Below are 26205 nucleotides of genomic sequence, written 5' to 3' on the forward strand. Positions count from 1 at the left end.
TTGTAACTTATTTTCAGACTATGAGCAAATGCAAAATTAGAATACATGAAGCAACTCTGCAAGTATGGAATTAGGATATAATCTTTTAGGATTTTTTATTTACTTTTCAGATATAAATGTACATTTATTTGAGTGTTCTCTGCTGTCCTCTATTGGTCAGAGGCAGCAGGAACACTGCATACAAAACTGCATTAGCACACACTGACTGCTGCCACAAAAGATAAATAGCAAAGAAATTATTTCCATTAAAATAGAGAGATGAAAAGTTCCAATGTTTTTTTTTTTTTCTCCCCAAGTCATGTAAATGTATTTCCAGAAACCATTTTGAGGGACACCCCAGAACCAGTCCTTTCAGCATCTTAAGTTGTCACCTCAGCCTTATTTCCCCATCACAAAGATTATCTCTGTCCAGGCTGGAGGTGGTCTCTATGCACTGCTTATTTGCTGAGATTTTCCTCTACCTCCTGGAAGATCTGCTTCTCTAGGCTGGATGTGTCATACTCCTTCAGCATATCATACTCTCTCCACGGTTCTCCCCACTTCTGAGCATGCTCCATCATCTCAGGGGTCAAACATAGGTCGAAGCGGATTCCCTGGATGTTAAACTTGGGACGCTCCCAGCGTTTAGACCAAGGCTTTGGCTTCATTTTTACTTTCAACTAAAAGATAAAGAGAGAAACAGATGTAAAACCTTCTAAATTTGGTGGTTAAACACTGCAGGTGTACAATTTAACATTACAGGAATGTCTTACCTGATTGACTGGGACATCTCCTGTAAGCTCATAATGGACAGGTTGCATGTTGAAGTCAAAGGTGCTGTACTCAGATAGAGCGTCTCTCAAGTACATGAGATTGTCATCCAGTCTCTTCTCCAGCTTCAACACTTCAATCTTACGTATGCGTGGACTGTACAACTCATAGCATATCTCCACACCTACAGAAGATAAAAACCTATTACTAATAAATTCATGACAAAATGGCAAATGGCAAAGTCAAAATTCCAAGTTTAGTGGATACCACGATTAAAATGAAACCAGTACAAATCAGAATAGTAGGGCTGCAACCAACACTTCTTTTGATAATCGATTAATCTGTTGATTAAATCTTAGTTTTTTTGTTTGTTTTTTACATCCAGCCCCTGTTGTCCTCCAAACAGTGTGCAAACTGAAGAATGTATCTATTATATGCAGGCTAAATGCTATACATTATGTGCAAAAAAGGGTGTTAAAATATAAACATTACAAACTTAAAGCATAATAAAGCAAAATAAAAGCACAGACTAAACACATTCTGGATATCGTAATTATATTACATTTATACACCTTTACAACACCTTTACACATTCTCATAAAAATGTAACTACTTGTGTTAAATGTAGCATTTAAAACATATTTAATGTCTAACAAAATGCATATTTAACAGCAAAGTCAGAATTATTGCGCTCCTATTCTACTGCAGTCTGTCTGTTTGACCTGCATGTGTGCACCGGCGTTCGTTCTGTTTAAAGTCCCGCTTTCTGTCAGGACCAGCCTTTATGCAAAATGTAAATACTCGTGTGACTTTCGAACATTTACAGATAAGTGCAAATATAACCGCAAAATTTAAGTTACAAAGGAAAAAAAAGTTATGTGCTGGGGAAAACATGTATTAAACACTTTAAACAGCACATGCATCTGTCAAGCCGTGTTAAACTATAGGTTGTGTGTGTGTTTGAAGCGCTTACTATAAAACATTCTCAAGATAAGGACAGCTTGGGTCCTGTAGCACCTCAATCTGTGTCCTCTGATATTTTTCAGATGCGTTTTGTCCACAGAAATATATTTTGTTTGATTATGTAAAATGCAGTGACCGGTGTATATTTTCTGACTAATTAATCAAACTTTCATTATCTATTATACATATTAGTTATTGCAGCCCTACAGACCAGATAAGGAAGCAAAATTAAAAGAGTATGACAGGTTTGTTGATGGTGGTTTGGTGGTAAAATTAATTGTTACAGGTTGTTGTTGTTTTTTTACCCTGGCCCTCGACCACATTCCGAAGTATGAAAGTAGCACCCAATCCTTTTCCAGAGCGCTGAGTGCAGATTCCAACAAAGCGATTCAGGTTCCCGCTTGCGTGAGGATCAGACATGGTCACTGCTAAAATGCTGCCTACATGAAAGGGTAAAGAGAATATTTAAAGGAGGAAGAGAGAGGGATGTTTTTCATCTGTAGATTATATCAAGCACACATAAAAGTAACATTTCTTACCAACATAAAACTCTGGAATGTTGAGAACTTTCCGTCTCTGTATCATGTCTTTCCGTTCTACAGAAAACTTCACAGGGTTTGTGCGCTGGCGAGGAGGGATGAACTCTGGACTCAAAAACCTACACAGACATTTAACATGTAAAGCAATTGAATCACAAAACATGTTGCTAACAATCAGGGGGTGCATTTCCCATAGAACGACAACTCACTGCTTAACCTGCTGTAGTACGGTGCATCATTGGAGAAATTATCTAACAACTTATAATATGAAACCAGAGACAGGCTTCGGCTCATCCCAATGTGTGTACATTTATTGATAGATTTTTATGATATCTACATGTGTAGTAATTGATATCTGATATGTAGATGTGTAGTTCTTTCTCATAAATGCAATAATATGATGCGGGAGCAATTCGAAACAGTTTCCCCATCCACTATAAAATCTGGGCTTATTTATTTTTTGAAATTCCATTCATCTAAATGGCATGAGACCTTGTGACTTTTCCTACTCTTGCTATTCTTCATAGCTCAGTGCAATAAAATTGCTAAAATGTGTTATAATACTCATTTTATAATAAATCCAAAAGCAAAACACTTGAAAATAACTATAAAAGGGTGTAGAAATGGCAAATGAGCGGTCCTCTGCTGCCATCTACTGGTTATAGAGGTAATTTCATGTCATTTTAATGTTAAAAGTGTGTTTGTTTCCACCAGGTGAAAAATATTATCCACTAAAGCATGGCAGGTTATCCATGTTATCCACTAGGGCTGGGCAAAAAAAAAAAGATTTTTAGATTAATCATTTTTTTAAATGTGGTCGATTCAAAATCGATTCTTAAAGGCCACGATTTACCATATTTATTTATCTATCTATCACCCAAAAGCCAGTATTAAGTTTTCCTACACTGTTCACAGGCTTACAGACTCCATGTTACAGCTAATGCTGTGAGATTAGCTGTAATCTTAAACATAAAACAACCTGATACTGATCAAGGCATGCAACTTTTCTGACATGTCCATTTGTCAGCATTAATTTTTAATCTTGCATCAAATTCCTGTCTATTCATTGTATGCATTTGAAATATAGAGTTGGGTTCTGTTTTAATGTACCTAAAATAAAAATAGTTTAATATACAGGTTTGGCTCTTAATTTTTTTTCTTGCTAATCTAGACAAGTCTTACAGTCTTTATTCTTAATGAATATTATCTGGTTAATGAAAATGATTATAAATTAATGCAGTATTCAGGGAATTACTTGATAGGTGTAGAACCTAATGTATTGTTCATGCCTACCCTAGTATACAAAAAATCATTGAGTGCTGAGCCCTCCTAATATTGAAATCCCGTAAATCAAAACATAATCATATGCACTTATTCAACAAGAATGAACATACCGTCGCAAAGACGCTTCTTTCTGTGTTTTGTCTATGATAACAGGTTTGGTCGGAGGGGTGAATTTCGGAGGTCCATCAGACGCCGCAGCATGCCTCATCACAGACGTCGACAAAAGTCCTAGAAATAAAAGATGTATCGTGTATATGTACTAATAATTTCAGGTGTCAGTAATAGCTAACTTCATTATAGCTTAAAGCTATCAAAATAGCTTCATTAATTAAATAGTACTGTAAACTCTTATAAACTAGCCTACTGCAGATTTATTAACTTGAGCAGGTGATCGTTTTAATGCTCCTCTCACTAGTAATATCTTGTTATTACTCATCTAACATTGACTTTGTAATTGGGAATATAAAACATAGTAACATACGTTCGTTATGAGTTAAATTTCTTAAAATTCGTAGCAAGCCCATCATTTCACTCGCCCTCCTTGTGCACGCCGCCATGTTCGACCTCTGACATTCAGAGGAGTGTGTACAAGAAGCATTCTGATTGGCTGTCTAATGTCAACAACGATTACTCTGAATGGCTGATGATATGAAAACTGAAAAATTATTATACAGTATTACCAGACATTCTCTGGTATTACTGAATTCGGAACATAGACGATTCGGAACCGCATATTAGCATACTACTCTTACTATTTTCGTTTTTTACTCTGACTATTTCTGCAATAGAAAAATAAGATAAAAGTAGTACGTACTAGAGTATGCGGTTCCGAATTCAGTAAATTCATTATTTTATGTTAAAACTATGGCGCTTTAAACATAAGTAAAATAAATATAACTAATGTATACACACTAATAACACTGTGTGAATCTAAATAATTTAATTTAAAAAAATACGACTGTCCCACTCCCTACGACTGAAAAAAAAATCGCCCTAATAAAGAACCATCAAATGTTAGGGTAGTGTACTTTGTATACTAAAACGAAAATAGTGTTAGTGAAGTGTTTGTGCTCAATTTTCCACCCTCATAAATGACAAGTTAGTATCCCCGTATTTTATAAAAAAATATATATATTTTTTTTTTTTCATGTTTCCATTCAAATTACATACTGTCAGTACTATTTCTATGAGTATAACCCGTAGACTGTAAAACAAATATAAAAAAATAATAAAAGATATAACCTGATCAAACGTGCGATCAAACCTACAGTCTATGGATCAAACCCATATGGAACTGCGCATGCGCATAGCGAGTGATTGTGGCGCCTTGTGGCGGAAAGTTCGTGCATGGTTTTAGCCGTAGACGCACGTGGATCTTGTTTGCTGTGCTTCTGCAGTGGTCAACATCAGATCCATCACGAGTCCACATTGACGAGTCTGCCAGCGGACTTCTTGAGCAACCGAAAAGTAAGATACTTGTTCACCATTTTGAAGCAGAAAAGTAACAACAATAACACATTGTTTTGCTAAGTTACCATTACAATAACGTTACTTTTATCTGGTTGTGAGATATACTATGCACCAAAAAGTTTGTAAATAATTATCAGGCTGTTAGTACGTCACAACAACTATGTCTCACTGTTGAGACGGCACTTAAACATTAATATATGACTCCTTATTGTTAACAATGCATAGTGAGAGTGTGCCTTTAATGAAGTTGCCTTTTTAAATCTAACCCACTAACATGTAAAGCACTTTTCTTTTAACTTAATAGGTGTCTCCTGTCTAAGTTGTAATTGCCTGCCTTGTGACTGATGCAGCCCCCAAATTATCAGTTTGACCCCTGACTTCACCCCTTGATATTCCACATAAAAGATCATTACTACATTACTAGCAGTCTAAAACTTTTTTCATAAGTAAATGTGCAATAAATGCACTCTTATTTGTTAATATTATCCAGACTATGTTCATGACTGTAAATGTATATTCTAACTTAACCTGCATCTTTAACTTTTTCATATTTTTATTCTTCTGTTAATATGTGTCTTGTTGTCTTTATATGAGTGCACTGTAAGCTTCATTACCAAGAAAGAAAAATCCTTTTGTGTAAGCAATAAAGCTTTTTCTGATCTTTTGATTTCTGACTGAGCAGAATTTAATTTTATTTTTTGAATTGCTGATAAATTAAATTAAAGGTAGGTCAGGAAATGCTTCCCTACTGTGCCAGTGTGCCCCAGTATGCAGAGTGAAAGTAGTTTGAAGCACATTCTTATGGATGCTCTCTCTCTCTCTCTTTTTCTGTCAGAATCATGCCAGTCGTGCGCTTCTACAGGAGAGAGGAGACCCGAGAGGGCCGGGTCCAAAGAAGGGTCGCACAGCTTCATCCTAATGTTACTATATCAACAGAGCTTTGCTACAATGTAGAGCTGGACGGTGAGAGAATACAGTATAAAATGGTGATGAGTTTGTGGCTCTTTGTCATGTAAATTTGCAATTATTTATACCAATACAATACAGATTGTTGTTCTTTAGTTATGAAGCAAATACAATTTCAGCTTCAATGACTGTGTCAGTGTTGCAAAGTTCATTAGTGGTAACACTTTACAATAAGATTCCATTTTTTTAACATCATTTAACTATATTAGTTAACATCAACTAACAATGAAAAATACTTAAAAAGCATTTATTAATCTTAGTTTATGTTAATTTCAACATTTACTAATACATTATTCAATTAAAAAAATCTGTTCATATTATTTAATGGACATGAGCTAACCTGAGCTAACAATGAACAAGTTAACAAAGATTAATAAATACTGAAACAAATGTCTTGCAAATTGTTTGCTGATGTTAGTTAATGCATTAATTAATGTTAACTAATTGGACCTTATTGTATAGTGTTACCTCATTTTTATGAAGCAAACTTAATCCAGCTATGAACAGCTCTACAGAAGGCAATAGTGTCTTTATTCAGCTCAAGTCTGTTCAATGTTGATACAATTCAGTTCAATAACAATGCCAATGTTGCAGAGTTCATAAATTATTAAACAAATTTGATTCAGCTATAAAGCAGCTAAATTATCCAGCACAATTTAGTTTAAGTTTTGTTCGATAATATTTAAACCCCAGCTGTGTCTCTCTTCTTATTTGTCTTCTCTTCATCTGCATCTTTTTCTCTCTCAGGCTCTGACTCTTTAAACATGGAGCAGAAAGGTATTTTGCGCTGGTTGTTTAGTCCCCCCTATTCTGCCTGTCTGTCAGAGGAACCCACTCTAAAACCAGCGGATGGGACACGACTGGTGGAGATTGGACCTAGGTAACCTCTGCCACTGTTTTATCTTGATGGTATGGCATTGTATACTTTGATACAACTTATATCACATCTTTCAATTATATCTTAACCGTTGTAGGTTGAACTTTTCCACTGCTTGGTCCACCAATGCCGTGTCCATCTGCCGAAGTGCGGGTCTGAACCAGGTGACGAGAGTGGAGCTCTCCCGCAGGCATCTCATCAAGGTCAGGAGAATAGCTTTAAATAGCTTTTCGTTTCAGTGAGTTCTTTTCACCCGTTTTGATTAAAAGCTCTCTTTTCTCATCCCCATCTAGCCCCAGGAAGGACATACTGCAGTAATGAAGGGCGGAGAGATGGAGAGACTGATCTGCTGCTTGTATGACAGTATGACCGAATGTGTTTATCCTCAGCCAATCACATCATTTGCCGTTGATATTCAGCCACAGGAAGTGTTTGAGGTGGACATTCTGGGAAAAGGTCGTGCTGCCTTGGAGAAGGCCAATGATGAACTTGGTAAGAGACGTGTTTGGAATCTGTACCTCATTTCCACTAATATAAAAGTAACTTGATAATGATAATATCCTTTGGGTTGTTGTTATTTTTTTACATCCCATATATTTTTTGAAGTAGCTTAGAGTACCATGGTATTACCTAGTGAGAGGCAGATTAATCAGCCTATACTTGGCCTTTATGACATTAGCATCAGCTAATTGGCCAGTTAACAGAAGAGAAAAATATGGAAAATTGAAATTCCCATATCAGTTAACTACTAGTGTAACCATTCAATGCCATCTACTTACCATTCCATCATTATAGTACAAGTGCAAGGATATAAAACTAACTAGTATCATTACATGGAAATGAAAATAATGCATATATAGGAAAGATACTGAGCATTTGAATTGGGATTCAGTCAAATGCCTAAAAAGTGTGTGTGTTGTCAGTACTCAGTGATGAGATCAACTCTTTCTTCTGCACATTATCATCCAGCATTTTAAGGTCACATGACACTTAACATGATTAGAGGAAGAGTAGATGTCACAAGATAAGGGGAGCCTAATTGATTAGATCACGAGGTGTGTGAAGGGAGAGAATGGATGACTGTATGAGAGACAAAGTGAGCCGGTGGATTACAATAAAGCTCACTGTGTCAGAGATTAGTGAAGGCCTACTGAGTTAGAAATAAAACAATCAGGTCAAATAGATTTTTTTTAATGGTCACACTGTTATTTGAGCCTTTGTTTATCTTTATTAAAAATAAAGCGCAACTGTTTTCAACAATAATATGAAATGTATACATTAATAAGAATTTGTTGAGCAGCAAATCATCATAGTGGAATGATTTCGGAAGGATCATGTGACACTGAAGACTGGAGTAATGGTGCTGAAAATTCAGCTTTGCAATCACTGGAATAAATGACATTTGAAAATATTTTAAATTGTAATAATATTTCACAATATTACTGTTTTTAATGTATTGTTGATCAAATAAACGCAGCCTTGTTGAACATAAGAGACTTGTTTCATAAAACTTAAAAAATCTTACCAACCCTAAACCTAAAGTTTACCAACCATCTGTCTGTTCAAATCCAATTTTACTGATATTACCCAAAAATGTTTTAGAACTTATAATAGTCACTAATAATAGTGATAAATGTTACCCATGGTGTTTTTTTATGTTATTAACTTAAGCGTTAATAAGTAAGCGTTCATAGAACAAAAGTGAATAGGAGCAGTTTTGTTCACTTACGCTAATGTTATGACTTGTGATTATGCTCCTATATGACGTTCTGTAAAGTTACCAACAGTAACCAAGGGATTCTTAGCAAAGGTTCAGTTTAGCAGGTTTTCTTTTGGTCTTGTATTTGTTTCTGATCATCTTTTTCTTCATTTCATATTTATCTGGTTGCTGTCTGTTTGTTTGTCTCGCTGCATGTATGAACAGGGTTGGCGTTTGACTCTTGGGATCTGGACTACTACACTGAACTCTTCCAGAGAGTGAAAAGGAATCCCACCAGTGTAGAATGCTTTGATCTGGCTCAGTCCAACAGGTGTGTGTGTGTGTGGTCTCCAGAGAATAAACCCCAAAGGAAAGGGTGTTTTTTTATCTGTAATAGCATGAAAAATGACACCTTCCTTCCCTGTTTGTCCTGCAGTGAGCACAGCCGCCATTGGTTCTTCCGAGGGCGGATGATCATTGATGGAGAAGAGCAGAAGGAGACGCTCTTCAGCCTCATTATGGGCACTCAGCACCATAGCAACCAGAACAATGTCATCAAATTCTGTGACAACAGCAGGTTAGATGCTTCACTGTAAATGTCAACCCGTTTGAACGGCACTTTAGCAGGAAGTCTCAATATGTGGTTCTTGTGTGTTTGTAGTGGTATTAAAGGCATGGAGCTGGAGTGCATGTATCCCACAAACCCTGCTCAGGCCAGTCCCTATGAAGCCCGACATGCTACCAGACACGTCATCTTCACTGCAGAGACTCACAACTTCCCCACTGGTCTGATCCTATACACATTTAATCTGCTCGCTTTTTCACACATGTAGAGGCCAACCTAAATTCATTTTAATGAGAATTAAAATAGCAATTACTCAAAACATGATCAATAAGCAAAATATTACTTATAAATTGAATATTTTTTACTGTCTTAAATTAGTTTTTATTTATTTTTGTTCAGTTTTCATTTGGTGTTTTTTTTTTATATATATATATATATATATATTTCTATTTAGCTGTAATTTATTTTATTTCAGTATTGATAATAATAATAATCTTTAATGACTTAAATTTGGCATGCAGGAAATAATAATAATTTGAAATCTTTCCTTCAGACTGTAAGTTCACAAACAGCCCTAGTAAATTAGCGCTACCGCATCTCCCTCTCTTTTCTCTCGGACACACGCAGTGACCTGTGTGTAAAGGAAGCATGTTCTTGCATATTTCTGAACAAGACCACACAGTGAAAGCTAAATAAATTTGTTAATTCGACATGGAAATTTCAGTGGTATGGTATGATGGCAAGCTAGCTGCACGCTGCGAGGCAACAAAACGCAATTAGAATCAAAGTAGCTATCCACATAACGTCAAATCTACATTGCCAGCGTGCTCGTTAGTAATACAACACGATTAACAGACAATGGACAGCAGCAGCAGTAAAAGGTGTCTAATGCAATGAGAGGGTGAAGAAGGATACTTTAAACCATAGATGTGTATACGTAGATGCCACATTTGACCGCTCCAGACTCGTTGATTTTGGAACGGTCAACATTTTGGATGCTGTCGTCACTCACAGTAAAAATCAATGAGTTTTTCCAAGATGCCATAACACTGCCCAGTCTCTACTTGTAAAAACCGTTGAGATTTTAATTCCCGAAGAAATGGGATAACCTTTCACAGGTGCGATTGTGTTGTCGTTGTTTTTTTAATATGCATTAACTCAACATTACCGGTTTTAACCTACGGTAGCTTTTTAATGCCGTGTTAGCTAATGTCTTCGTCTTATCTAACATTAATGATGAAGTAAATCCTATGAAAATCATCTGCTGAAGTCTATTGCATGTATAGAGATCCATACATTTATCAGAGATCCAACTTGCTCTCAAGTGTTCACGTACAAACTTTGACCGTTCCAATGTGGCGGACAGCTTACGTATAGCGGCCCATAGAAACAGCCGGTAATGAGGAATCTATGTATATATTCTATGCTTAAAACAGCCTGCATCATCATTACCTGACAGCGGTTATGCTCTTTTGGAATCAAACTGTCTTATTATTGTGTAGGTTATTTCACAATGAAAATAACCCCATAGCACCATCTAGCATCCAATTTGGACGCATTTAAGTGTCTGTTAATTGCATATGTATGTGTTTTCGTAAAATTTGATTCTGCACATAATTACATTTCATAATTGAAAAGAAACGTTAAAAAAAATTCGTTTCGGGACGTTTGAAAAAAAATTGCATTTGAAAAATCACAATTGCAGTATCACAAAATGTTTAAAATCAATTATATCGCATTGTGGCTTAAGAATCGTGATGATATCGTATCGTGAGCCCTCTGGTGATTCTCACCCCTACAGGGCAATATTTTTTGTGTTTTTAGTTAACAATAACAATACTGTGGCTCATGTTTGAGTCATAAAATGCTCTTTATTACATCCAGGTGTTGCTCCATTCAGCGGTGCCACCACAGGTACTGGTGGGCGAATCAGAGATGTGCAGAGCGCTGGAAAGGGTGGTCATGTGATCGCAGGTACTGCTGGGTACTGCTTTGGTAACCTGCACATCCCAGGTAAGCTATTAATCCATTTGTTCTGTTTCAAGAATGAACCTCTACCACTTAGTTGAATAGTGCCCTTTAAACTTAGCTCACCATTTATTTTTTCCATATTTTGCTTTGTGAGCACACTTCCACATACCAGGATCTTCTCTCTTCTCAGGTTTTGTGCTCCCGTGGGAGGAGGAAGGGTGGGAGTACCCATCCAGCTTTGCTCCTCCACTCCAAGTGGCCATAGAGGCCAGTGATGGAGCCTCTGACTATGGCAATAAGTTTGGGGAGCCAGTTCTAGCAGGTGAAATCTAGCATATGCTTATTTGTGGTTTTTGGCTTGGATTTACAGCTCCTAATTTGTTATTTTCTTTCCTTTCAAGGCTTTGCTCGTTCCTTTGGAATGCGTTTGGCTAACGGCGAACGTCGGGAGTGGATCAAACCAATCATGTTCAGTGGTGGGCTGGGCTCTATTGAGGACCAGCACGTGGAGAAAGAACAAGCTGCACCGGGTACATAAGAAAAAAGAGACACCTGATGCACCATAGTATTTTTAAATCCTCCTACATTGGCATCTTTCTTTATTCCTTCTCTCATAGTCAATTTCAACATATTTTATTAGCTTGGTTGTTAAACATAAAATATTGCCAAAGCATCAGTGCACACAACAAAAGCAGAGTCAAAAAGAGAAAAGAAATATAAGCATTATAATTTAAACAATTGCTGTTGGATTTGAGGTGTAGTACATGTTTTCCTCAATAAAAACGTAATAAATAATAATGGTATTAAAGAAACATTAAGACATTTATATACAAAAAGTTTAGGGTCCGCAAGTGTTTTTAATGGGGTTTTTTTTCTCTTACGCTTAACCAAGTCTGCATTTATTTGATCAAAAATACAGTAAAACAGTAATATTATGAAATATTTCAAAACTTCATGCAAAAAAAGAAGTGCTGCATGGGGTGTATAAAATCTCGGTGCTCTTTGGTTGAGGGATAGTAGATCTCTGAAGACAAGAATTCCAAGGCACTCGAATATTAGTGAAAAAAGTTAAAAAGCCTTTATTTCATTCATGGCTTACTTAAAAAATGGGTGAGAAGTACACCTACGCGTTGCCTTTCAATTATGAAATATTATTACAAGTTAAAATAGCTGTTTTTCTTATAAATATATTTTTAAATTTATTCCTGTGATGGCAAAGCTGAATTTTCAGCAGCCATACTCCAGTCTGCAGTGTCACATGATCCTTCAGAAATTGATCTAATATGCTGATTTAGTGCTCAAGAAACATTAGTTTAATAGTGCTGTTTAATATTTTTGTGTAAAACGTGATGCATTTTTTCCAGAATTGTTTGATGAATTCAAAATAACAGTGTTTATTTGAAATAGGAATCTTTTTGGACGTTAAATGTCTTTACTGCCACTTTTGGTCAATTTAACGCATTCTTGCTGAATAGAAGTATTAATTTCTTTCAAAAAGTATTACTGACCCCAACCTTTTGAACATTACTGTATACAAATAGCTATTTTTTCTTTATTCATTCCTCTCTTTTTTTTTTTTCTCTTGTCCTCGGCAGGAATGGTGGTGGTGAAAATGGGAGGTCCTGTGTACAGGATTGGTGTTGGCGGAGGTGCTGCCTCTTCTGTACAGGTACACCAAAATGTTTGAAGTAAATGAATTTACTAGCTGCTCTAAACTGCAGGTGTTTTCTTTGTGTTTACAGGGCATGCTTGTGTTTTGCATCATTATTCATATTCTGTGCGATGATGCAACTTAATGTGTGCATGTGTGTTATTGTAGGTTCAAGGTGATAACTCCAGTGCCAGGGATCTTGGAGCAGTTCAGAGAGGAGACGCTGAAATGGAGCAAAAGATGAACCGGGCTCTCAGGGCCTGTCTAGAGCGAATGGAAGGAAACCCCATCTGCAGCATTCATGACCAGGGTGCTGGAGGAAATGGTAGGGGTAAAAAAATAAGATGTGCTTAGCACAATGTGTTCTCTCCTGAAGCCTAGACTTCAAAAACACCATGTTATTTGTGTAGGTAACGTGTTAAAGGAGCTGAGTGAGCCTTCTGGTGCCATTATCTATACTAGCAAGTTTAAGGTGAGATTTTATCAAAACATCTGTATCTTGATTTTAATGTCAAAGTGTTTCATATCAGTCACATACATATTTTGCCCTGATGCTCAGAGAGGTGACCCCACCCTCAGTGTTTTGGAGCTGTGGGGGGCGGAGTATCAGGAGAGTAACGCTCTGTTGCTCCGCCCCTCTGACCGGAGCTTCCTCGAGAGTGTGTGTCAGAGGGAGAAGTGTCCTGTTGACTTTGTTGGCAAGATAACTGGTGATGGCAAGGTGAGTGCATTTTTGTAGTTTTGGACACTTTTTGGTACTTTCTGATCATGTGCATATATTGCTCTATAGATCGTGCTGGTGGATGACCTGTGTAAACAGACCGATGGGCTTGACAGTGGGCGGAGCCCTGTGGATCTGGAGCTGGATTGGGTCCTGGGAAAGATGCCACAGAAGGTGCAAAAACAATCAATTTTGTTGATTAATCTCTACTAGACATAGAGCTGCTTGTATGCTTTTTTTTTTACCTCCCCTTTAATTAATAGCTATGCTGAAGAAGAAGAAAAATAGAAATGGTGGTAGAGTGCACCCTCTCTTGGCTGATTTTTGAAATGCAGTGTCCAGACTTTGAAATCTGGATTAATTTCTGGATTTATATTTTTTTTTTTTCTGGATTTATAAAAAATTTTGTCTTTATTTATCACCAGGAGCGTTTCTAGCATTTCATTATTACTGGGGCATAGACCCCCCCTATCAAAAAAGTGCCCCCATTTTTCAAAACGGGATATAGGATATCACTTGTCTTTACCTATTCACAAGCTGCATGCACAGTTTAGATCTGCTTCATTGCTGACAAATGATGCAAGATTTCTGAGTTTTGTTTCTGAAAATGTATTGTAGGTAAATATTCACATCATCTGGTATTTTATGAAGTATCCTGTTACCATTCAATGTCAGAAACCCGCTGGAAACAATTTACTGAATGAGTGAACTGTCCGATTGAATCGAACTGAATTGCAATCAAATACAGAACTTGTTGCAAAGCTGTTTGACACATTACATCAAATGTGATTCATTCAAGAATCTAGCATCATCTGAATCTTAACAGCACATTGAAAACACACAACATGATTGCTGAAATATAGTCAGGGAAAATGATTCTCAGGTCATTATACAGTAATATCCATTGAAAGACAAGGATTTTTGAGCAATTAAACTGGGGTTCAGCAGTATTTCAGTATTGCAGCTCGTGCCCTAGGGACACCCTTGTTTTTCACATTAAGCATGTTTGATTGTTTTACTTATGAGTATGTAAGTCACTCACTGCTCAGTCAGTACTACATGTGTCAACTGTCTCTTTTCAGGAGTTTGTATTGGATCACATGGCTGTGACTCTGCAGCCTCTCTCTCTTCCTGCGGGTCTCTCTGTTCTTCCTGCTCTACAGAGAGTTTTGCGGCTGCCTGCTGTGGCCAGCAAGCGCTACCTCACCAACAAGGTATAACACTCCCTCTTTAGCACATGCATTATATATGACTTTTTCCAGGTTGTCTATTGCAGTGGTACTTATTTATATACTCCCTTGTACATCCAGACATTTGAATTTGTTATCTTGCCATCTTTAATGTAATTTATTTTTTTAATAATTACATTTAAATATATTCAGTAATTGAATAATTTCTTTTAAATATTGACTCAATTAGTTAATTGTCTGATCTAATTTACAGGCATTTCAAAATAATAAAATTCCATAAAGACCATAGCATTTATAGAAATGTCAGCATTTTTAATTGACAAACATGAATTAAAATGAAATAAAACCCCTCTGTTCCAGGTTGATCGGTCTGTGACTGGTCTGATTGCTCAGCAACAGTGTGTAGGTCCTCTTCACACTCCACTGGCTGACGTAGCTGTTGTTGCCCTGTCTCCGTTCAGCCTCCAGGGTGCAGCCACAGCGATAGGCGAACAGCCAATCAAAGGGCTGGTGTCACCGGCAGCTGGGGCTCGAATGGCTGTGGGAGAAGCTCTCACTAACCTGGTGTTTGCAAGAGTGACTGCTCTCAAGGTGAATAAACTCATGTGCATTTTTTAACATGTTAAGTGACAGCATGTAATTTGAAACACACACACACACACACACACACTTGTCATCCAAAGATATCTGTGCATATCTTTACAGGATGTAAAGTGCAGTGGTAACTGGATGTGGGCTGCTAAGCTGCCAGGAGAGGGAGCGAGTCTTTGGGAGGCTTGCCAGGCCATGTGTGAGGTCATGGGTCAGCTGGGAGTGGCCGTGGATGGGGGAAAAGATTCGCTTAGCATGGCTGCACGTGTCAGTGGAGAAACGGTTAAAGCCCCAGGTATCTGTCTTGTGCATGTCGCCATTTAAAATGCAATTAGAACAGGTATGACATGTATGTATTTTATATACACCAATCAAAAGTTTAGGTTCAGTAAGACATTTTTGAGAAATAAATACTTTTATTCGGGAAGGACACTAAAGTAAAGACATTTATTATGTCACAAGAGATTTCTATTTCAAATAAATGTTGTTGTTTTTTTAACATTGATCAAAGATGATCATGTGACACAGAAAACTGCTGAAAATCCAACCTTGCCATCACATGAATGAATTCCCTTTCAAAATAGAAAACATTTGTTTTAAATTGTAATAATATTTGACAATATTACAGTTTTTTTACTGTATTTTTCAAAAAAACAAAAAAGCTCTTACCAACCTCAAACTTTTAAAAAGTTTTGTCTATATATATTATTAAACATAATGTAATATATCTACATAATAAATAAAATGTAATATATATTTTGTATTATGACTCAAATAACCAAATATGCCAGTTAGAGATGCACCGATTGATCGGCTGGTGACCGGAATTGGCCGATTTTCACGTGATCGGCCATGACCGGCGACCGGCCGGTCAGTCTGACATATGCCGATTTTATGCCGGTCAAATGCACTCGGGTGCCGCATGATTAACCTTTTGAGCGGTCCGGTCTCATATATGGGATTTTTATTTCTGTGCCCCTTGAGTAACGTTACGGTGCCACATTTAGAATGTTCAGTGACGTCGCATAACTGCCAGATTCAAACTGTGCTTTCGCGCGTTGGCTGGCGCTGAGCCAGAGTCGGACGCGTTCAGCGCTGTCATATGTCACAACTAAGCAGTGTTTTCAACCTCATAATGTTTATTTTAGGTTTCAGATATTTAAATACACATAAGCACAAGTAAAACAATACATTTGGAGTTTGTAAAATACACACTGTGGAAGCAGCAATAACAATCTATTCAAATTTAATTTGCCGACATGTGTTATTCATATCAGACAAACATAGTGGAAGTAACTATAAAGTTTACTCTATTCTTCTCAGTTCACCGGCCACTTTCTTGCATTTATTTCGGGAGAAACTGATGAATTCACGTGCTGTAAATCCGACTGACAGGACAACATTGCGGCGCCCATCTCATGTTATAGATCAAGATTATTTATAAAGGTTTTTAAACGACCAAACACACTCACCTTACACGTATTTGAGCATCGGAATATCAGATAGGCTAGTTCATGACATGGTAAGCAAGTTTGTGAATATTTTGAATAAAAAAGAAAAAGCGAAATAAAAGCGACACATCTGTCATACAGTATTATTGTGGCTGCGGTGTATCGCGTGACGCGTCGCCATGGAAACATTAAAGGGAACGTTCGCCTTGAAAAAACTCACTCTGGGGGTGAGGGTGTCAGTTAGAATATTTTAAACTTACGCGTGAAAGGGTTAAAGAAAAGATCGAAAATAAATATTTGTGTGTGCTGTAAAGTGGTTAGAAAAAAATTAAATCGGAATCGGCTAAAATCGGTATCGGCAGGTCAAACTCAATGAAAAATCGGAAATCGGAATCGGCCTAGAAAATTGTAATCGGTGCATCTCTAATGCCAGTAAGAACTGGATGCATCTGAAAGCACATGCCATCATCTCTCATCACATCGACGTCACACATCCACAGCGCCACCAAATGCATTCAGTGTTAACTGTGTGATTTAGGTGAGGGATTCAGTGAGAAAAGCATATTTAATTTACATAATTTACAGCTACTGTAGTTTTTACTAGCTGAGTTCACTAGTATATTATATTATCACTAGTATATTGTATATTAAATACTCAACCAGACATTTACCTGTGCATAGTGCTTACCTTTGTATAATGCTAGGTGAGATATTGCCTGTATGTTTTTTTATGTCGCACATCAAACTACTCTCCTTGTGTTTTAGGCTCTTTGGTTATCTCAGTGTATGCTGTGTGTCCTGATATCACAGCTACTGTGACCCCTGACCTGGAAAACCCTGATGACAAAGGTTAGGACTTTGTGAATCTTTACCACTTTTTACCTCTCATATCAAAAACAGATCACCATTGTGTACATCTTTCACACACTCTGTCTTCCTTTCTCAGGTGTGCTTCTGTATGTGCCTGTGAGCTCAGGTAAATACAGGCTGGGCGGCTCTGCTTTAGCTCAGTGTTATGGGCAACTCGGAGACTGCAGTCCTGATCTGGATCAGCCAGACAAGCTCTCTGCTTGCTTCAACACCACACAGACATTGATTCAGGGTCAGTATGTGCTTTATATATAAGCTGCTTTATATATTGATACATTAACAGCACCATTCTTCCTCTATAGATGCAGCTAAGCTGTTAAAAAAACATCCATTAACTGATCTAGAAACAGTGTTTACTGCTCCCAAACTCTGCTGCCTGTATTTGTTGATGTGCAGCAGCATCTTATCTATGTACAATCTGTTGATGTAAACTTTATATTGCAGATCGACTGCTGACTGCAGGACATGATGTCAGTGATGGAGGGCTCATTTCCTGTCTGCTGGAGATGGCCTTTGCAGGGAATCATGGGATGGAGGTGGACTTGCCTTTAGAAGGCGTTGACGGTTGGTAATAAAAAAATGATTTATGTTTTGGAAAAAGCAAATACTTGTGCCATCCATCACAAGCGGTTTTACTTCCACATTTTTATTACAGTCTGCATGGAAACACCAAATTGTGAATAAAACTTCCAAAATGCACAAGAAAATGTATACACTCACTCGTTTCTCTGAAAAAGTGTTATTTTAGTATTATTTATGTACTGTTATAGTAATTATTAACATTTTAAATGTAGTTTCTTGTGAAATGGTAAACGTCCTATTTGTATGTGATTTTAATCCTAGGTAAGGCATTGCATTAAAAATAAATGATTAACATTTGTATTTTAAAATTAGTTTGATTTAGTCATTTTATTTGACTAGTTTCTTTTTAAAAATATTTCTGTTGAGCTTTAATTTCTTTCAGTTTTTAAATACTTTTTATTTTCAAATTTTTTAGCAAGTTTTTTAATGTAATATTTACATTTTATTCTATTTCAGCTATTTTATAGTTTTAGTCTATTTAAAAATAACAACTCTTGGTTTTGTTCTCTTGAGCACACAGGGGAGAAGTGCTGCTTTATTCGCAATTATTTTTTGCGATATTCATATTTTTCACAAGATTACATTTGTTGCAACGTGGCTATATACATATCTCTTCCCATTCCTCTCTTTCAGTGATGGAGGCTCTTTTTTCAGAGGAGCTTGGTCTTGTTTTGGAGGTGTGCGAGAGCAATGCATCGAGTGTCTGTCAGAGATACACAGATGCTGGTCTCTTGTGTCACAGAATTGGCACAACTTCTGGTTTTGGACCTGATGCCAAGGTGAGCTGAGCTCTTTTTATCTAAAACCATATGCATGGATTAATGGAGTCCAATGGGATATTATTATACTTCAATGATTAAGTGATGTGCAGGGAAGAGTGATCAATAACTTCTGATTACTTTTCCATACTGTCTTGTAGGTCAGAGTGAGTCTGCGTGGACAGGAAGTGCTGGATGAGCGTCTACCCACACTTAGGGCGGTATGGGAAAGCACAAGTTTTCAGCTGGAGCGACTGCAGGCTAATCCACTGTGTGTCCAAGCAGAAGAAGAAGGCCTTGCTTCTCGCACACAGCCATACCTCAAACTCACCTTTGACCCCTCCCAAACACCCATCAGTAAAGAGCTTGGTGAGACCATGGACCCATTTCACAATCATGTATCTTTCCTTTATTCATACTTGACCTGTATATTAAGATATTTGGATTGTGCTTTAGCTTCAGGGAAACCTTGCGTAGCTGTTGTGAGAGAGGAAGGCAGTAATGGAGACAGAGAGATGTCCGCTTCTCTGTTCATGGCTGGATTTGAGGTAAAGGTGCACATAAACACCAAAAAATGATAGCTATGCTGTTGAATAACTGTAACATTGATAATAAGAAATGTTTCTTGAGCACCAAATCAGCATATTAGAATGATTTCTGAAGGATCATGTGACACTAAAAAGTAATGAGTAATGTTGTAATGAGTAATGATGCAAAAAATTCACCCATCACAGGAATAAATTACATTTTAAATTACATTAAAATAGAAAACAGTTATTCTTGTAGTAATATTGCTGTTTTTACTGTATTTTTGATCATTTTTTTGTGAAAAAATATTTATAAAAATAAAACAAGAAAATAAGTGTATTATGATTTTCAGTTGCTTTGAAACGTAAGCATGTAAATACATTAACATAGCCCTATACATGTTATTATAGCGTATGCATAAATAACACACTCTGTTTTATACAATTAACAACCAATTTTACAATAAAATTAAGCTTTTAGCATTATGTTTGTTCACTAATACCACAAATGCTGCTTGTTTTCTTGCACAATGTTCAATGTTAACTGTTAACAAGACAGTTTTTCCGTTTGTAGGTGTGGGATGTCACAATGCAGGACCTGTGCTCAGGCTCCACGACCCTTGACCCCTTCCGAGCCGTGGTGTTTGTGGGTGGTTTCAGCTATGCAGATGTGCTGGGGTCAGCTAAAGGTGAAAATCACACTATTGCATGTTGCAGCACTCTTACATGTCACTGCTGAACTGTATGATAGTATCCCCACCATTGACCGTTTCAATGGCTTTAGATTTGCGAAAATCGACTCGTAGGTCATTTTATACTGGCCTTGCCACTCTGCATACTGAAATTGAGTGTTTGTTAGCACTTGTTCTCCAGCTGAGGATCAAATGCTTTGACTTTTTCTTATTAATCAGGGTGGGCTGCAACAGTGACCTTTAACCCCAAGGCTCGTGAGGAGTTTGAGCGCTTCCGCAACCGTAAAGACACGCTGAGTCTAGGAGTGTGTAACGGGTGTCAGCTTCTGGCTTTGCTGGGCTGGGTGGGTGAAAGAGAGGATGGAGGTGAGAGAGAAAACTTTTAGTCTCATCCATATAATGTGTAAATGGCAATCACAGCCTCAAGAATTTCGTCACTTTCTTTTCTCTAACTGCTTTCACTGTTTTTTTTTTTTATTATAAATTAAATGTATTTATTTATTTTGTATTTTTATCATATATATATATATTTATAATTTTATAGTTTGTTTAATATTAGATTTTTTTTGTGTTTTTTTAATTGCAGGTTCTGATGTTACTCTGACCCATAACAAGTCTGGCCGGTTTGAATCAAGATTTGTGAGTGTGGGCATCCTGCCCTCTCCGGCCATCATGCTTAAGGGCATGGAGGGCTCTGCTCTGGGTGTTTGGGTCGCTCATGGAGAAGGTTAGAAATCTGTCCATTGTAACACTGTACTTGACAGGTGCATTTACTTCTTCTGTTAGTGGGGTTCAAAAGTCCGAGACCATTTTTAATTTTTTGGGAGGCATCATTTCTGCTTATAATCTACGTATTAACAAAGGCTAAAACTCTGCAGTGTGTGGTGTTCCTGTTGTGTGACGTTTAAAAACACCTCTCTTTTGTTCCGCAGGTCTGATGCAGTTTCGTTCTCCCGAGGCTCAGCAGAAGCTGACCAGCGCCTCTTTAGCTCCTCTGCGTTATGTGGATGACTCGGGCACCCCTACTGAAATCTATCCCATGAACCCCAATGGTTCCGCACAAGGTGTGGCAGGCATCTGCTCTGCAGATGGCCGCCACCTGGCCATGATGCCCCATCCGGAGCGGGCCGTGCTGGGCTGGCAGTGGGCTTGGGCCCCTCGCCACCTCCGCAGATCACTGGAACCCTCACCGTGGCTTAGCATGTTCCGTAATGCAGCAGTCTGGTGTCAGAACTCATAGAGATATGCTACTGTACATTTATGATAGATGATAAACAAATAGGCAGACTAGTCAACTCATTAATACTTTTGACTTGGAGAGTTATTAGAGAATTTTGAATGATCTTGGACTGACGTTTGGAAATCTTACATTCATACATATTTATAATTCAGATCTGGTTTATTGTATGTATGTACTTTGGTAGAATTAACATGCAGATTCCTGCTGAAAACTGATGCCTCAACATATGCATGTCTTAATACATAATGGCCTATTTTAATCGCATTAAGATGCAATGGCCGATTGTCACTATTTTTTTATTTAAAAAATCCAAAATATACATTCCAGAAAATGTTTAACATTCCACTGAAAAAAAGCTGTAGAGAGAAAATACTACAAACGCTTTCAAAGTATTAAAACGATCTTGATTAAATGTTTCTGTGTCATCTCTGGGTTTCCCTTGTGTGAACGTTAAGCGATTAAACAAAAAAATATATAAATAAGTATTTATTAGAAACATGAATATTTACAAAAGCACTTTACATTTATTATGTACAATCTGTTTTTAATAAAACACTTAAAATTGCCTGGTTTTATAACATCCGAACTCCATGTTCACTAAGACCAAAGTGCAGCAGGTCATAACACGGTTAACCTTTGCCAACAAGGTTGATTAGTGTCATTTCAACATGCTAGTAAGCACATTATCACTGTCCTCTACAAAGCGTCGGTCAGCACACCCTGCGTGACTGCGTGCGTTCCTGTCCTCTGTGGCCCCATCTGTTGGTTGATGTTAACAATAGAGATGAGCAGAAGGAAGACCACTACAAAATCATCCAGGGTGCTCAGCACACTGCTCAACGGCCCAGGAAGAGTCTCCAGTGGGGAGGCCAAGGACATGGCAGCACCAAATCCACACACAGCCACCCTCAAGAGAAACAGCCACACCAGGCCGTCCATGTTCCCCAGCCATCTCACCAGCAAGAGCAGGAAGAGAGGTGTATCACACAGGTAGTCCTTAACCTTGAAAGAAAAAGATGATCATATTGCAGCATATGACCTAGCACGTGTGATATCAGTGTGTGACGTGTCTGAACAATAAAAACATATCCGTGCAGTGCCATCCAACTGTAGGCAACTATGTCTTTCCTGGCCTGTGGTTTCACAACCTTTGAGGCATCAGGAACCGAAATAGGTGTGGTGATGTGATATAGTCCATAGCAAATAAAATGATAAACTGCTGAGAAGTAATAATGGTCACTGCATTGATTTACTGGGAGCGGCACAATCTTGTCAACAAAAAAGAAAGGTTAATTACGTTTTTAAGTAAACTATCACCTGTCTTTTACAGCATGCGCAAGTACACACAACGCAGAGGCTGGCTGTAGTCCGATTACATGATGGATAATGCCGAGCTACTACAATCTCATTGTAGCGTTTATATGACATTTATATTAATGTTTTTGTAGAGTGAAACGGAACATGCTCTGATTAAGTATTTACCTGTCTTGGTGCTCCAGAGTAGCGCTTGTTATAGTCTCTGACATGTCTCAGCACTTCTCTCTCTTTACAGTCAGCTCTGTTCTCGCTGAAGAGACGGCATATCTTTTTCACCTGAGTTGAGTATAAAAAAATCAAGTTAACCCTTTCATTTTAGTGGTTGTCTATATAATACAAGACACCAAATACGATGAGAGGTTTATCTATCTCATCTTTTTGAGACTGCATCAGCTAAGAAATCTCTTACCGTCTGTCTGCACAAAGGACAGTTGATGGCATCTAACCAGGAGCCATGTTTCCAGTAAGATATCAGACATGGTGCTAGAGAGGGAAAGAGACAGAAGACAGATAAGCATTGGGCTCTCCATTACTATGTGCCTATTCCCTCAGAAAAATTATTCAGGCCCTTTATACTCCAACTCAATTCGGGCCAATTAAATTGAGTTGGACCAACTCAATTGCATTGGCCCAACTTAATTAAATTGTCTTCTTGGCAAACAGAAATGTATTTATTTACAATAGTTTAGAATATTTGTATTGGATAGATGCCTTAAAAATTTAATTTTCCATAGCAATACTAGAAGGAAGAATAATAAGAACAATAGATATTGGAACAATTGATTGAATCAAAAAGGTAGACTTGTGTATCACCACATATCTATTTATTTTTATGACTCGTTTTTATTGCTTGTATCTTTGCGGCTCTTTATTTCAGTCTCTTTATTGAGCTTATTTAAAGTGTTGCGAGAATTATAATGTGATGGTACAGCGTTTTGAATTCTGTATTAACCTTGTAGTTTGCTATTAACGTAAATCTAAAAATGTTCCCTCTCCGAGTGTATTCACGTGATCTGGGTCAGGTGAGAGGCATGGCTTTCGTAACTATGGTAACAGTATAATATTACACAGCATACACAACACTGGAGAGTCACATGACCGGGTAGTAAATGCCCACCACCATCTGCTCTCTCGCAGTAGACCAGGGGCCGGTTGCATTAACCGCTAAGACTAGTCTTACAAGTTAGTCATCCAATTTTAGTCTGTTCATAACTTTTTGGAGTCAGTTACATAAAAACATAGATTGGTCTAATTTAGTAAGACTGACTGCCCCTTGACTAACTGCTAACATAATGGCTATGTTTATGCAACCGGCCCCAGTTACTATAGTCTAAAGCACTTTAAGTGAACCAGCATGTTATGATTAACATTATGAAACACTAACATCTGAGATCCAAATAATTGTTTCTTGTAACAGTGATGTAGTTTGCAGTCGGTTGACACGCACCACAGAAAAGATGTCCACAGTTTGTCTCTACAGGATAACTGGCGATCTGTAAACACACGGGGCAGTGGACTTCCCTGTTGCCAGCTGGTAACCACATTTTAGGCAAATCCTGCAAGTATAAAATTAAGAGATTATACAGTATATACTCAACAACAACAACAACAACAAAAACAGTAATACATGTCATTTATTTCTAGGATTGTTTAATTTTGTAGTATTGTATTGAAGTACACTGAAATTCACATTTCTAATTGGAAATGATGCATTTAATTAGAAAAATACATAATAGAGGAATACTGTGATATGTATTCACCTCTCTGTTGTTCATGTGAGGATTGTGTGGCTGACCGTGACACCTTATCTTTGAGTGTAGAGAGGACCTTCAAAAGTGAGAGATGCAGTTATTGAAATGCAATACTGTGGAGGTTATGGTCACCCTTTCCTTCAAGAATCACAATGCAGGACTAGCGTTTGAAAGGTCATCATTAAATGTGCATCAGGAGTTGAATTACAATTAATTACAGCTGATTTTCTTTTGAAATTCTGGGTGGACTGTCTTCATTAGAATAAAAACATTTATGCATCTCAAGATAAAACCTGTTTTTCGTTACAAAATTTATTGCACGATTTATCTAGTTTGGATAGGCTGACTCTGGAGGAGCACGTACGAAATCTAAATTTAGCTGTCTGACACACCTGCGTTTTACTCATACTTGATGACGCAATATCAGGCAGCCTTACAACTAACATTTGCTTTTGATATGGAAAAAAACTTTATTTAGAGGTATTATATTATGATATAGCAAAATTGTCTGTAAAACAACACAATGTGCACATGATCCCATGTGAATGTATTTAAGAAATGTGAGACTTTTAGACTGAAAAAAGTTTGACTGACATGATGAAATCTGATATCATGTTTAGTTTAGTGTGTCTGTGTGGAGCCTTTTATTGCCCCAACATATCATAACACACTTAACCTGCAGTCGCAGGACACAACACTTCATCATAATACATGAATAGCTTCAAAAGTATTATTTATACATTTCTATGTTTAATAATATATATTTCTCTCTCTGGCTGAGAGATGCTGGATATGATTAAACTGTTCAAATATAACCTTATATCAAACAAAGTCTGTTATATTAATTTGGGTAACACTTTATTTAGTGTCCTCGTTACGTGTTACATGAAATAGTGATAAAAGTAAATTATGTCACTAACCCTATATTAAGTACATGTATTTTACTCAATACTTTACTGTATTACACTGTAACAAGGTTAAAATAAAGCGTAACCATAATTGCTTTGCTCATATATGCAAGATGTATGTCATCATTTAAACACTCAATTTAGGATTACCAGGCACAGAAATGTGCATGAAATATATTAAAAACACAAATAGTCAGACTCTCTCACCTGTTGTGGAAGCCGCGGCTGGTGGGCATGTTTCTTGTTCGTAATTCAGTTGCTTTCTCTCGTGGAAGGTAGAGACTGGAATGCTTTCAACGGCTTCACTGCACACAGTACATTTGACAGACAGGTTAATCATTAGCCAGGGCTTTCAGTCCCACTTCAGTCCCTTTTTTGGAGATTAGCTAACTACACTGATTTCCTGTTGGATTTTCAAAATTCAGGAAAGTTGCTTGCAATCTTACTGATCTCTGCAATATGTTCATCGATGTGAAAGTGTACTGATTGGCAATATTTGTGTTGATCAAAGCCATGGCCATTCCTCGGTCTCAAGTGTTTTATTTTTGTCATGTGACCACTATCAGACGTTCAAAGACAGGTTGTAAGTCTCCTCCTACTTTAAGAAGGTTAGTCGTCTGTCAATGGTTTACCGTGAGTTTACACAATATAATACACTGTCCCATATGGATGACCAAAGAAAGGCATTTCACTTGGGTGCCAGTAACTGGGGCAATCCAGGTTAAAATAAAGCTAAACCTACTTTAATACTATACCCCATAGGCTAATTGTATTAAATACATTGACCCTCCAATCTATGTACCTGTGTGCAGTGTAGCTGGAGCATATTATGTGCGAGTTTTTATTAAATAAATATCTCCAAATTCTTTATT

The 26205-nt window shown here is 37.4% G+C and overlaps 3 protein-coding genes across 3 annotated transcripts; 1 reads left to right on the plus strand and 2 right to left on the minus strand.

Annotated features, from left to right (window-relative positions):
- Positions 1-70: 70 nt before the first annotated feature.
- mrpl19 (mitochondrial ribosomal protein L19) lies at positions 71-4158 on the minus strand. The gene is made up of 6 exons (XM_084431530.1): positions 4018-4158; positions 3647-3764; positions 2253-2371; positions 2019-2153; positions 753-934; positions 71-659 (listed from the first exon to the last, which is right to left on the minus strand). The coding sequence occupies exons 1-6, from the start codon at positions 4091-4093 to the stop codon at positions 438-440; spliced, it is 852 nt and encodes a 283-aa protein (XP_084287656.1). The 5' UTR covers positions 4094-4158; the 3' UTR covers positions 71-437.
- A 680-nt stretch (positions 4159-4838) lies between these two features.
- Positions 4839-21922, plus strand: pfas (phosphoribosylformylglycinamidine synthase). The gene is made up of 29 exons (XM_084433140.1): positions 4839-5003; positions 5842-5969; positions 6720-6852; positions 6947-7052; positions 7143-7341; positions 8774-8879; positions 8985-9125; positions 9210-9334; positions 10998-11126; positions 11275-11406; positions 11486-11614; positions 12680-12753; positions 12904-13060; positions 13146-13207; positions 13295-13456; positions 13526-13630; positions 14539-14670; positions 15007-15237; positions 15352-15532; positions 17454-17537; positions 17635-17790; positions 18003-18122; positions 18774-18919; positions 19060-19267; positions 19355-19446; positions 20000-20114; positions 20337-20483; positions 20704-20844; positions 21050-21922. Exons 2-29 carry the CDS (start codon positions 5846-5848, stop codon positions 21355-21357), a joined length of 3945 nt encoding a protein of 1314 aa, XP_084289266.1. The 5' UTR covers positions 4839-5003; positions 5842-5845; the 3' UTR covers positions 21358-21922.
- On the minus strand, positions 21832-25632 carry LOC311305444 (E3 ubiquitin-protein ligase RNF170). Its single transcript, XM_084433163.1, has 6 exons — positions 25541-25632; positions 24435-24501; positions 24122-24230; positions 23084-23157; positions 22840-22950; positions 21832-22359 (listed from the first exon to the last, which is right to left on the minus strand). Exons 1-6 carry the CDS (start codon positions 25567-25569, stop codon positions 22054-22056), a joined length of 696 nt encoding a protein of 231 aa, XP_084289289.1. The 5' UTR covers positions 25570-25632; the 3' UTR covers positions 21832-22053.
- Between the last annotated feature and the right edge of the window lie 573 nt (positions 25633-26205).

The sequence above is a fragment of the Rutilus rutilus genome (genome assembly GCF_951802725.1).
Source record: "Rutilus rutilus genome assembly, chromosome: 15".
NCBI lineage: Eukaryota > Metazoa > Chordata > Actinopteri > Cypriniformes > Leuciscidae > Rutilus > Rutilus rutilus.

Bases quoted from the DNA above. Each gene is read 5' to 3' on its own strand.
- mrpl19 (XM_084431530.1), bottom strand. From the start codon at position 4,093: ATGGCGGCGTGCACAAGGAGGGCGAGTGAAATGATGGGCTTGCTACGA. The intron at 2,154-2,252 runs GTAAGAAATGTT...CCTTTCATGTAG, and splicing joins CATTCCAGAGTTTTATGTTG to GCAGCATTTTAGCAGTGACC. The intron at 935-2,018 runs GTAAAAAAACAA...TATCTTCTGTAG, and splicing joins GAATGTGGTCGAGGGCCAGG to GTGTGGAGATATGCTATGAG.
- pfas (XM_084433140.1), top strand. From the start codon at position 5,846: ATGCCAGTCGTGCGCTTCTACAGGAGAGAGGAGACCCGAGAGGGCCGG. The intron at 11,127-11,274 runs GTAAGCTATTAA...CTCTCTTCTCAG, and splicing joins TGGTAACCTGCACATCCCAG to GTTTTGTGCTCCCGTGGGAG. The intron at 20,845-21,049 runs GTTAGAAATCTG...TTTGTTCCGCAG, and splicing joins TTGGGTCGCTCATGGAGAAG to GTCTGATGCAGTTTCGTTCT.
- LOC311305444 (XM_084433163.1), bottom strand. From the start codon at position 25,569: ATGCCCACCAGCCGCGGCTTCCACAACAG. The intron at 24,502-25,540 runs GTGAGAGAGTCT...TCACTTTTGAAG, and splicing joins AGCCGCGGCTTCCACAACAG to GTCCTCTCTACACTCAAAGA. The intron at 23,158-24,121 runs GTGCGTGTCAAC...TTCCCTCTCTAG, and splicing joins CTGTGGACATCTTTTCTGTG to CACCATGTCTGATATCTTAC.